A 12,008-nucleotide genomic window follows, 5' to 3' on the forward strand; every position below is an offset into this window, starting at 1 on the left:
CGTGCGCACCCCCCCCCGGGGCCTGATCCCCTCCCACTCCCCCGGGGCATCTGCCCCCCTCGGACCTGATCACCCTCCCCCTCCCTCCCCGGGGCAGCTCTCCACTCACCCCCCCTCGTGCGCACCCCCCCGGGGCCTGCTCCCCTCCCACTCCCCCGGGGCATCTGCCCCCCTCGGACCTGATCACCCTCCCCCTCCCCCAGAGCAGCTCCCCACTCACCCCCCTCGTGCGCACCTCCCCCCCCCGGACCTGATCACCCTCCCCCTCGGCCCCTCCTCCTTCCCCCGGGGCCTGATCACCCTCCCCCTCCCCCGGGGCAGCTCCCCACACACTCCCCGTGGGCACCTCCCCCTCGGCAGCTCCCCACTCACCCCCTCGGGGGCACCTCCCCCACCCCTGGGGCATCTCCCCCACCCCGGGGCCTGATCACTCTCCCCCCACCGGGGCAGCTCCCCACACACTCCCCGTGGGCACCTCCCCCTCCCCGGGGGCACCTCCCCCACCCCTGGGCCTGATCACTCTCCCCCCACCGGGGCAGCTCCCCACTCACCCCTTCGGGGGCACCCCCCGGGGCCTGATCACCCTCCCCCTCCCCACTCACCCCCCCTCCTTCTCCCCCCCAGGGCGGCCTCCTCCCCCACTCATCCCCAGGGGCGGCTCCCTCAGCCCCCCCAGCAGCTCCCCACCTCCCCTCAGCCCCCAGGCTCAGCCCCGGGATCCCGCCCGCAGCCCCCGGCCAATGACAGCTGGAGGCTGCGGCTCGCGAGCTGCCCGCCCAAACCAGCCCCGGAGCTCGCGCCCGGCTCGAGGGCAAGTGCGTGGGGCTGACCCGGATCCTGCCCTCCCTGCCCGGGGCCAGGGCGTGGGGCTGATCCGGATCCTGCCCTCCCCTCCCTCCCGGGGCAAGTGCGTGGGGCTGACCCGGATCCTGCCCTCCCCTCCCCGGGGCCAGGGTGTGGGGCTGATCCGGATCCTCCCCTCCCTCCCCGGGGCCAGGGCGTGGGGCTGACCCGGATCCTGCCCTCCCTCCCCGGGGCCAGAGCGTGGGGCTGATCCGGATCCTCCCCTCCCCGGGGCAAGTGCGTGGGGCTGATCCGGATCCTCCCCCGCCCCCGGGGCCAGGGTGTGGGGCTGATCCGGATGCTCCCCCCCACCCCCGGGGCCAGGGTGTGGGGCTGATCCGGATGCTCCCCCGCCCCCGGGGCCAGGGTGTGGGGCTGATCCGGATGCTCCCCCCCACCCCCGGGGCAAGTGCGTGGGGCTGATCCGGATCCTCCCCTCCCTCCCCAGGGCAAGTGCGTGGGGCTGATCCGGATCCTCCCCCGCCCCCGGGGCCAGGGTGTGGGGCTGATCCGGATGCTCCCCCCACCCCCGGGGCAAGTGCGTGGGGCTGATCCGGATCCTCCCCTCCCTCCCCAGGGCAAGTGCATGGGGCTGATCCGGATTCCCTCCCTACGGGCAGGTGCATGGGGAGGAATCGGATCTCCCCTCGGGGGAGGGGCGGCGGGACATATGCTTGGAGCTGATCCCGATTCCTCGTTTCTTCCCCCGCTCCCCCAGGGCAGGTCCATGGGGCGATCCGGATCCCCCCCGGCGCTGACCTGGCTGCCCCTCCCGGGCTGGCCGGGCCCCGGGCTGGGCTGCCGGGCTCTGGCTCCAGGCAGGGCGGGAAGAGCAGCTGCTGCAGGAGGGAGAAGTCGGGGGGGTGCCCGTCCAGGAACAGCTCCCCCTCCATGCGCGGGGCCGGCAGCCTCGCTGCGGGGAGCGGCCGGAGCAAGGGCCAGGCCCCAGCTGGGGGGCGGGGGGGACTTAACCGGACACACCTGGGCAGCCGGGGCCTCGCCCTATAAGAGCCTGGAGGGCCGGGGCCGGGCGGCTGCAGCAGGGGGGAGGGAGCCTGGCCAGGTCGCGGGGCTGGCCGGTGTCTCGCTGTGCTGGTACCTGGGGGGTTGTTTGATGTCCACCTGCCCCAGCAGTGGGGTGTTTGCCCCCCTCGTATGGCTCTGCCAAGCCCTGGAGCATTTGAGGACCCCAGAGCGGTTCACCCAGGGGCAGGAGCTCTCAGCCCAGTCGGGCTGGGAGAGACACGGACACCCCCCCCCCCTTTGCCTGGGCTGTGGATGGTGAGCACCACCTAGGGGTGATTCTCCCCCTCCCCGCCTGTCAGTGGGGCAGAGTGAATGCCTCGTGGAACCCAGAGCTGTGAGCACTGGGTGGGGTGGAGACCCCCCACCCCGGTACTGCTGTGGTTATGCCAAGGGTGCATTTGCTCAGACTTCCCTCCCCTGCCCCTCTGGCCTGTTCAGGGGGGCAAACTAGGTGCTCTCAGGGCCCCCTTCTGGCCTGGGGATCTGTGTGTGCAGCCATGGCCCAGCTGGGCCTGGGAGCCTCTCGGGCACACGGTGCTGCACGTGGCAGAGGGAAGTGGCAGGCAGAGTGGCTGAATAGTCCAGAGGCTACGGCAATGGAGCTGGGGCTTGGTTTAATCCCTGGCTGGGCCAGTGCTGCCTGTACCTGGGGGTGTGGGTCCCCATTCCCTGTCCTGGCTCTGCGGAGAACTTTGGGGGTGGGTCTGTGCTGTACCCAGCACAATGGGCTCAGCGGACCTACCGGAATACCCCCAATGAACAAGCCTGGGGGGAGAGCTGCCCTGGGGCTGGGTTTCAGGTTTCTTGGAGGCTCTGGGGACTGGATGTGGCAGAGCTGGGCAGGTGAATCCCCCAGGCCTGGCTCTGGCATCCCATCCTGTGCCAGGGCGCCCTAGCAGGCTGAGCACCTAGCAGCAGTCCTGGGACTCAGCTCAGTTCCTGCTGGGTGAGTGACCTTGGGCTCAAGAATCCAGACCCTTCATAGAGCGAGTCTGTCAGGTCTCAGGCCACCTGCCCTCAGCCGTCCTACCACTGCCAAACCATGCAGGGTGCTCCCTGCCCAGACAGACCAGCCATGGAGCTACGGGGGGCTGGAGCGTTCCCACCTCCCCAGGCAGGAGAAAGTGACACTGCACATGCCACCAAAGCTAGAAGACTTCAGGTCAGAACCCCACCTCCACCCCCCGCAATGATTCACTAAGCCGCTGTGGCTGTTCCCAACCCTTCCTCCCCCCACACCCAGTGGGGGCTGGCGGGTAAGATGGTGCAGAGAAACACACTTGACCAGTTGCACACATCTCATGGGAGGGTGGAGGCTGTTCCAAAGGGCAGGGGCACAGCCCCACCAGTATAATGCAGCCACCTCTGGGGTGGGACACAACAGCTGTTTGTCAACCAGACAGCAACAGTTCAGCAGAGGGGTGTGTGCGTGTCTGGGGGTAGATGCAGTGTCTCCCTTTGCAGAAAGATAGAACAGTCAGCACCTGGACAGGTGTTTGGCTGGCAAAGCCGGTTCCTGGCTTTCAATGGGATCTGGCCCCCAGGATACTGGGGCTCCCCCTAAACACCCTGCTCAGTCTAGCACCGATTCCAGGGGAGGAGCGCAGTAGCCAGCTGTCCTGGGGCTCTCCCCAGCACCAGCCCAGCCTGCTCCTGTGTGTCGTGGTAAGACACATGCTAGGAGCGTGTGTAATTCGGTAACCCCCTCGCCTTCCCTGGCTGATGTTCAGCCACCTCCCGTGCTCCATGGGGGGCTGCAGAAGGGTTTGGGTTCTGCAGCTTCCTGGGAGGGGTAAATCTTGTACCACTGACTCTCAGGCCAGCTGTAACTAGTGCCTGGCTCCAGCTGGAGAGCGAGCGACTCTCTGCTCCCTACGATGCCCGTGCGGACAGTCCCAGGTGTGGGGGCCGGGGAGGAGAGCAGGCAGTGTGTTGTACAAACGTGAGCTTTAATAACCGAATGTGGCTGCGGGAGGGGCAGCGGCCCTGAACCTGAGGTTACAGAGTGACACAGGGTGAACGACTGTGACCAGCCCAGCGAATATGCGGCTTCGGTCCCTGCCATCCCTGTCAAGTGGCACAGGGAATGCACCAAGGCCCCACTGTATATTAAAGCACGCCATCAGGCACCGACCGCCAGGCAGGGAGAATGCAGAGCCCCCCAGCCTCCTTCCTCTCCTCCGGATGGGCTGCAGGGTTTGTCAACCAACACCAATAAATACCCGTTCCCTGGACAGAAAATGTAGGGCTGTTGTACGGCCCCCTCTCCTCCTCCATCCCACGTCACCTCTGGGGCTGTGAGCACAGGTGCTGGGGAGAGGGTGGCAGAGCTGGAATGGATTTTTGGTGTGGGGGTGTTATTCTAGCATCCTTGCTGCTGCCATCTTCCTCCTTTCGCCCCCAAGGCCTGTAGGAAGCTCAGCGCTTCACCCTGGGCCTATAAAACTAACAACCTCTCCCCGCACCTCTCCATGTCACCAGCAGGCCCCCAGGGGAGCCTTCTCCGACCAGCTCCCCTTGCTTTGGGCTCTATAAGGCCCAGTCCCAGAGCCGCGGGCAGCCCAGAGACTCCTCCAGCCTTCAGTGGGGCTTGGGAACATGGCCATCCACGTAGAAGTTCCTGGTGATTTTGGGCAGGGTGAACTCTGCCCCCTCCAGCTCTTTGGTGAGGATGATCTGACAGCCGAGCCGGGAGTTCTCCTGCAGCTGCGGGGCCAGGTCCAGCATGTCTTCCTCCCTAGGGAGCCGAAGAGTCAAGGGTGAGTCCACAAGGCAGGGGGATGTTAGCTGGTGGGCAGCTATTTCCAGGCTGAATGCAGGCGACTGTTTCACTGAAATGCAGCCGCTGCTCGGGGGGGAGGGCAGCAGCTGAATAGCCCCCACGCAGTATTGCAAAGGGAAAGAACAGGCTTGGGGCTAAAACACTGGGCCCCAGGAGCCCTGGGTTCGAGTCACAGCTTTGGCAATGCTCGTGGTGACTGGGCGGGCACTTACTGGCTCTGGGCCTCAGTTTCCCTCACCTGTAAAATGGAGAAAATTCTTCACTGGTCTGTTTAGACGGTGAGGGGCAGGGACCCCGCTGCTGCACCCAGCACAGGGGGGGGCCGCTCTCGCTCACCCAGCACAACAGGGAGAGGAATACAGCGTTAGGCTCTCACAGAGCCCTGCCCTCCTGGTGATGGGGGGGCAGCAGGGCCCAGACACCCAGAGGCCGTTACCTTTCATCAGGGACAGGCAGCTTGTCCAGCAACTCCTGGCTCACGTAGACGTGGCACGTGGAGCAAGCCAGAGAGGCTTCGCAGGCGCCTGGGAGCACAAGAGCAGAGAGTCAGGGGGCGGACAAGGCCCCTGCAGTGGAAAGGAGCAGGGGGGCTGAGTTGCCCCCAGGGAGAAGGGGGAGCCCAGCCACGTGTCTGTACAGGGAGGGCAGATTACATGAGTCCCTCGCCTCTGACCCCTCCCACCGGCAGCTCCCCTCTCCTGCCCCCTGGGTCCAGCTCTGGGACACCCTCCAGCGGCCTGACGGCCTCAGTGCCCTCACCCCAAAGGGACCCACTCTGGATTCTTGGGACTCCCTCTCAGCCTCATCCTCGGCTCCTGGGGGGGAAGTGGAGTCTGGCTACAGGGAGGGACGTGTGGGGACCATGAGCTTGACCCCGCCCTGCCCCTTCCCTGCACCATGGCCCCCTCTGGGGACTTGGAAAATCCCCTGAAATGCGGAGGGGTGGGGGGAGCACTGAAGAGATTCCAAGGGCTCCTGTAGTCACACCAGTCACTGGCAGCTGCTGGGGCCCAGGGAGAGCCTGGCTCCTGCCGGCCCATGGAGCTGTCTGCATCCCCGATCGTCTACCACCCAGCACGGGGCAGGGGAGGGCAGGGCGGCACAGACCTTCCAGTTCGATGTCGTGCCGCTGGGCCAGGCGCAGCACATCCTCCCCCACGCGCCCCTGCACGGGGATCCGGCGCCCGGAACGGTCAATGAAAACCACGTTCACACTAGAGGAGGGAAGGGGGGTGTTGGGGAAACACAGTCAGACCCGGTGACCTCCTGCCACCACTGGAAGATGGGGGCTAGCAGGATTATATAGAGTGAATGGAGCCAGGGCTGCTGACGGGGGTTCTCGGGGCACATACAGCAGACCTCCAAGTCAGGGCAGCCTGCAAGCCAGCTGGAATGGGACCACACGGCAATCCTGGTGCTTCTCTCTTCCGCCAGGGCGACTGACAGGCATTAGCCACACGCCAGACACAGCACCTCCCAGCCACAGATTGCATAGTGCGTTACAGAGCAAAGTCAGGGTCATCCTAGTCACATCACAGGTGGGGAAACTGAGGCACAGAGCAAGCCAGAGACTTGCCCAAGGGGCAGAGCTGGGAACAGAACCCTGGTCTCCCGAATTCCAGTCCAGCACTGCACCCACGGGGCCATGCTGCCACTCTTGCAGGGCTGTAGAGCCCCCCAGGACCCCATTCTCTGAGCCCCTCTACAGAGGGGCAGGATCTGGAAATATCATCCACCTGGTGAGGGAGGCAGTTATGATCCTTGTTTTACTGACCAGGGACGAAGAGGGGCAGTGACTTGCCAGAGGTCACACACGGAGTTGGTGTTAGCTCTGAGATTAGAACCCAGGCATCCTGCACCCCAGTGCTGTGCTCAGCCCACTACTGCCCACATCCTTCTGGACCATGTCTGGCAGCCTCTGAGCACAGACACCGTCCTGGCTGAGGAGGCAGCGTCAATCCTCCAATGCGACGCTGCAAAAAGGGCCTGAGCTTAGTCCCATGCGCGGACCCTGGTACTCACACGTCGCCCGCGGGCTCCGCTGTGCAGGTCTCGTCTTCCACCTGGAGCCCCCCTGGGACAAACACATGGCAGCTCAGCTAGCAGCAGAGCTCCCCGGGCCGTTGGCCCAGCCTGAGCGGGGCAGGAGCTTGAAAGCGCACGGGACGAACGGTGTCCTGGGCCGGTATGTGCGGAGGTGGCGCAGCCACTGCCCTCGTCCCCACCCCGGCCAGGCCCCTGCTGCTGGGGATGCCCCAAGGGGTCAGGGGGCAGCGGGCGGGATGGGAACGGCCGGTTCGAACAGGCCATGGACAGAAGGAGCCTCAGGCCCAAGCCCATGTCTAGGGCAGGCCCAGGAACCCCAGCCGGGCCGGGCCGGGCCGGGCCCTTGGGAAGGTGCCGAAGAGAGTTAGGAGCCCAGTTCGGCCCGGAAGGCAGCGGGAGGGATGGGAACGGCCGGTTCGAACAGGCCATGGACAGAAGGAGCCTCAGGCCCAAGCCCATGTCTAGGGCAGGCCCAGGAACCCCAGCCGGGCCGGGCCCTTGGGAAGGTGCCGAAGGGAGTTAGGAGCCCAGTTCAGCCCGGAAGGCAGCGGGCGGGATGGGAACGGCCGGTTCGAACAGGCCATGGACAGAAGGCGCCTCAGGCCCAAGCCCATGTCTAGGGCAGGCCCAGGAACCCCAGCCGGGCCGGGCCGGGCCGGGCCCTTGGGAAGGTGCCGAAGGGAGTTAGGAGCCCAGTTCAGCCCGGAAGGCAGCGGGCAGGATGGGAACGGCCGGTTCGAACAGGCCATGGACAGAAGGAGCCTCAGGCCCAAGCCCATATCTAGGGCAGGCCCAGGAACCCCAGCCGGGCGGGGCCCTTGGGAAGGTGCCGAAGGGAGTTAGGAGCCCAGTTCGGCCCGGAAGGCAGCGGGCGGGATGGGAACGGCCGGTTCGAACAGGCCATGGACAGAAGGAGCCTCAGGCCCAAGCCCATGTCTAGGGCAGGCCCAGGAACCCCAGCCGGGCCGGGCCGGGCCCTTGGGAAGGTGCCGAAGGGAGTTAGGAGCCCAGTTCAGCCCGGAAGGCAGCGGGCAGGATGGGAACGGCCGGTTCGAACAGGCCATGGACAGAAGGAGCCTCAGGCCCAAGCCCATGTCTAGGGCAGGCCCAGGAACCCCAGCCGGGCGGGGCCCTTGGGAAGGTGCCGAAGGGAGTTAGGAGCCCAGTTCGGCCCGGAAGGCAGCGGGCGGGATGGGAACGGCCGGTTCGAACAGGCCATGGACAGAAGGAGCCTCAGGCCCAAGCCCATGTCTAGGGCAGGCCCAGGAACCCCAGCCGGGCCGGGCCCTTGGGAAGGTGCCGAAGGGAGTTAGGAGCCCAGTTCAGCCCGGAAGGCAGCGGGCGGGATGGGAACGGCCGGTTCGAACAGGCCATGGACAGAAGGCGCCTCAGGCCCAAGCCCATGTCTAGGGCAGGCCCAGGAACCCCAGCCGGGCTGGGCCGGGCCCTTGGGAAGGGGCCGAAGGGAGTTAGGAGCCCAGTTCAGCCCGGAAGGCAGCGGGCGGGATGGGAACGGCCGGTTCGAACAGGCCATGGACAGAAGGAGCCTCAGGCCCAAGCCCATGTCTAGGGCAGGCCCAGGAACCCCAGCCGGGCCGGGTCCTTGGGAAGGTGCCGAAGGGAGTTAGGAGCCCAGTTCAGCCCGGAAGGCAGCGGGCGGGATGGGAACGGCCGGTTCGAACAGGCCATGGACAGAAGGCGCCTCAGGCCCAAGCCCATGTCTAGGGCAGGCCCAGGAACCCCAGCCGGGCCGGGCCGGGCCGGGCCCTTGGGAAGGTGCCGAAGGGAGTTAGGAGCCCAGTTCAGCCCGGAAGGCAGCGGGCGGGATGGGAACGGCCGGTTCGAACAGGCCATGGACAGAAGGAGCCTCAGGCCCAAGCCCATGTCTAGGGCAGGCCCAGGAACCCCAGGCCGGGCCGGGCCGGGCCAGGCCGGCCCTTGGGAAGGTGCCGAAGGGAGTTAGGAGCCCAGTTCAGCCCGGAAGGCAGCGGGCGGGATGGGAACGGCCGGTTCGAACAGGCCATGGACAGAAGGCGCCTCAGGCCCAAGCCCATGTCTAGGGCAGGCCCAGGAACCCCAGCCGGGCCGGGCCCTTGGGAAGGTGCCGAAGGGAGTTAGGAGCCCAGTTCAGCCCGGAAGGCAGCGGGCGGGATGGGAACGGCCGGTTCGAACAGGCCATGGACAGAAGGAGCCTCAGGCCCAAGCCCATGTCTAGGGCAGGCCCAGGAACCCCAGCCGGGCCGGGCCGGGCCCTTGGGAAGGTGCCGAAGGGAGTTAGGAGCCCAGTTCGGCCCGGAAGGCAGCGGGAAGTGGGGAGCCCCCAGACCCCGCAGCCGGGCGGGACACGCGGGACACACCCCTCCGCACGAGCGCCTTGCACGGGGGGGTCACCCCGGGGCCCCCCCCGCCCCGCGGCTGGTCAGGCCAGCGCCGAGCCCGCCCGTGGCCGTGGGGGTCCCACGCGCGGCCCTGCCCGAGCTCGGGCGGCCCGGCCCCGCCCCACCTGCCGTGCGGAAGCCCCGCGCCGGGCGGAGCCGCAGCCCCCCGGCCGCCCCCAGCAGCAGCCGCCGAGTCACCGTCCCGCCGCCTGCCGCCACGGGGGCCGCCATGACAGGCGTCACGTGACCCAGGCGGGGTCAGGGGTCACCGGCAGCGGGTGAGTCCGGGAGACAGGAGGGGGCGGGGCCATGCCGAGGGGCGGGGCTGGGACCAGCGGGGGGGGCGTTGGGGGGTGAGGGGGAGGGGCAGGGGCAGGCCCAGGAGAGGGGCTGGGGTCCTGGGGCCATGCTGCGGGGGGGGGGGGGGGCCCGGGCCATGCGCGGGGCAGGGAGGACCAGGACCAGGAGAAGGGCTGGGGGCCTGGGGCCATGCTGCGGGGGGGGTGGGGGCCCGGGGCCATGCGGGGGGGGGGGGGGTGGGGGCCCGGGGCAGGACCAGGAGAGGGGCTGGGGGCCTGGGGCCATGCTGGGGGGGGAGGGGGCAGGGGCAGGACCAGGGGAGGGGCTGGGGGCCTGGGGCCATGCTGCGGGGGGGGGGTGGGGGCCCGGGTCATGCGGGGAGGACCAGGACCAGAAGGGCTGGGGGCCTGGGGCCATGCTGCGGGGGGGGGGGCATGACCAGGACCAGGAGAGGGGCTGGGGGCCTGGGGCCATGCTGCCCGGGGCCATGCGGGGAGGACCAGGAGAAGGGCTGGGGGCCTGGGGCCATGCTGCGGGGGGGGGGAGGGGGCATGACCAGGACCAGGAGAGGGGCTGGGGGCCTGGGGCCATACTGTGGAGGGGGGCAGGACCAGGAGAGGGGGTAGGGGCCTGGGGCCATGCTGGGGGGGGGGAGGACCAGGACTGGGGGTGGGGGCCCAGGGCCATGCTGGGGTGGGGTGGGGCAGGACCGGGGGTGGGGGCCCGAGTCCATGTTGAGGGGCAGGACCAAGAGGGAGGCAGGGTGGGGCTAGAGCTATGCTTGGGGGGGGTGGTGAGGAGCAGGGCAGGACCAGGACAAGTCTGGGGCCATGCTTGGGGGGACAGGCAGGACTAGGACCAGGAGAGCGGGTGGGGGCCCGAGTCCATGCTGAGGGGCAGGACCAAGACGGAGGCAGGGTGGGGCTAGAGCTATGCTTGGGGGTGGTGGTGAGGAGCAGGGCAGGACCAGGACAAGTCTGGGGCCATGCTTGGGGGGACAGGCAGGACTAGGACCAGGAGAGCGGGTGGGGGCCCGAGTCCATGCTGAGGGGCAGGACCAAGAGGGAGGCAGGGTGGGGCTAGAGCTATGCTGGGGGGGCGGTGAAGGGACAGAACGAGGTAGGGGCAAGCACAGGGCCGGCACTATCATTTAGGCAGCCTAGGCAATTGCCTAGGCCACCAGGATTATTTGGGAGGCGGCATTTTGCCAGGGGGCGGCAGGTGGCTCCGGTTGACCTGCCACAGTCGTGCCTGCGGACGGTCGGCTGCTCGTGTGGCTCCGGTGGACCGCCCACAGGCATGACTGCGGCAGCTCCACCGGAGCCGCGGGACCAGCTCAGGGGGCGGCGAAATGGCCGTGCGCCTAGGGCACGAGAAACCCTAGCGCCGGTCCTGGGCAAGCCACCCCAGCTCAGGCCCAGGGAAGCAGATGCAGGATCTCAGCCTGGTGCCAGCCCTGCTCTGTAGGCAGCAGCCGCAGCACAGAAGAGCAGCTCATTCTGCTTCCCCTAGCCCTGCTCCCAGCCTGGGGGCAACACCTATGGGACCACAGGAACCTGACTCATCCCCGTTTCAGTGGAGTCAGACCAAGCCTCCCTGGGTCCCTCTGCCCCAGCCCCAGAGTAGCTGAGTGCGTGGCAGGCTCTGAGCTATCTGTCCCCTGGGCCAGGAGCCCCAGCAGATCACACTCTAGCCTGGGCTGCAGGAGAGCTGGGTTCTAGCTGCAGGGCTCAGCGCCTGACCTTAGGCACAACCCATCCCTGCTCTACCCCCATTTCCAGAGGCAGAAGCTGGACGTTACCAACCTGCTGCATAAAGCACTTTGAGCTCTGCCCCAACACACAGCTGCTAAGAGCTGGGACAGGCCCTCCCTCTTGGGCAGACAGGGCACTAGGCCAGAGCCTGCAGCAGAGCAGGGAAGGGAGAGATGGGCTCAGGGACCCCCTGCTTTACTGCTGCAGTTTGCACAGGTTCCAGTCTGTCATGCATTCAGCGCACGGTGCTGCATGAGGGTGGCACCCTGGCCTAGGCCAAAGCTGCACCTGCCCTGTGCCTGCAGACTAGCACAGGGTGGAGATGAGCTCAGTGAAAACGTGCAGACGGCAGCCACAGAACCAGCCGTCAGATGCTCCTCAGCCAGTTATCTCCATGAGCTGGGTGCAGGCACAAGCCCCCTCAGCCTGCAGCAGTTACCATGAGATGGGTCTTGCTGCTACCTCCCCCTACGGCCATCCCAGGGGCTTGGTATCTGCAAGCTGCAAGGGACAGACCTCCCTGCAGTCCTAGTGCTGGGATCCCCAAAGAACTCAAAGGACACGGGCAGCCCCCTGAATTCACTGAAGTTCCCCCCATTCCCTCCCCGTTCCTCCCTGCTGTCTGCTACTCTCACCTTGTCTTCTTGGCGCACTGCTCCCCTTCTAATTACCCCCCTCCCCACCATCATGGAATGACTCTGCTAGGTGCCCCCTGCCCTCAGTCACTCTACTTGGGGGTTAGACCCTTTCTCCCACCCTCCCCCTGGGTCCTGTCGATGTAGAGTGCAAGCTCTCTCACTCTAGGCAGGGACTACCCCCCAGAAGCCAGTGCCAGTCAGGGCCTGCCCCATCCTAATAATAAGGGTGGGGCACAGGGAG

The 12,008-nt window shown here is 67.2% G+C and overlaps 1 protein-coding gene across 1 annotated transcript; it reads right to left on the reverse strand.

Moving 5' to 3' along the window:
- Positions 1-3,799: 3,799 nt before the first annotated feature.
- On the reverse strand, positions 3,800-9,306 carry FDX2 (ferredoxin 2). The gene is made up of 5 exons (XM_030545834.1): positions 9,201-9,306; positions 6,674-6,725; positions 5,759-5,865; positions 5,088-5,175; positions 3,800-4,606 (listed from the first exon to the last, which is right to left on the reverse strand). The coding sequence occupies exons 1-5, from the start codon at positions 9,304-9,306 to the stop codon at positions 4,450-4,452; spliced, it is 510 nt and encodes a 169-aa protein (XP_030401694.1). The 3' UTR covers positions 3,800-4,449.
- Between the last annotated feature and the right edge of the window lie 2,702 nt (positions 9,307-12,008).

This window comes from Gopherus evgoodei, unplaced genomic scaffold (assembly GCF_007399415.2).
Source record: "Gopherus evgoodei ecotype Sinaloan lineage unplaced genomic scaffold, rGopEvg1_v1.p scaffold_40_arrow_ctg1, whole genome shotgun sequence".
In the NCBI taxonomy this organism is placed as follows: Eukaryota; Metazoa; Chordata; order Testudines; family Testudinidae; genus Gopherus; species Gopherus evgoodei.

Excerpts from the sequence above, each read along its gene's own strand:
- FDX2 (XM_030545834.1), bottom strand. The coding sequence starts at position 9,306 with ATGGCGGCCCCCGTGGCGGCAGGCGGCGGGACGGTGACTCGGCGGCTG. Across the intron at positions 6,726-9,200 it reads GCGGGGCTTCCGCACGGCAG|GGGGGCTCCAGGTGGAAGAC; the intron begins GTGGGGCGGGGC and ends TGTTTGTCCCAG. Across the intron at positions 5,176-5,758 it reads GCACGACATCGAACTGGAAG|GCGCCTGCGAAGCCTCTCTG; the intron begins GTCTGTGCCGCC and ends TTGTGCTCCCAG.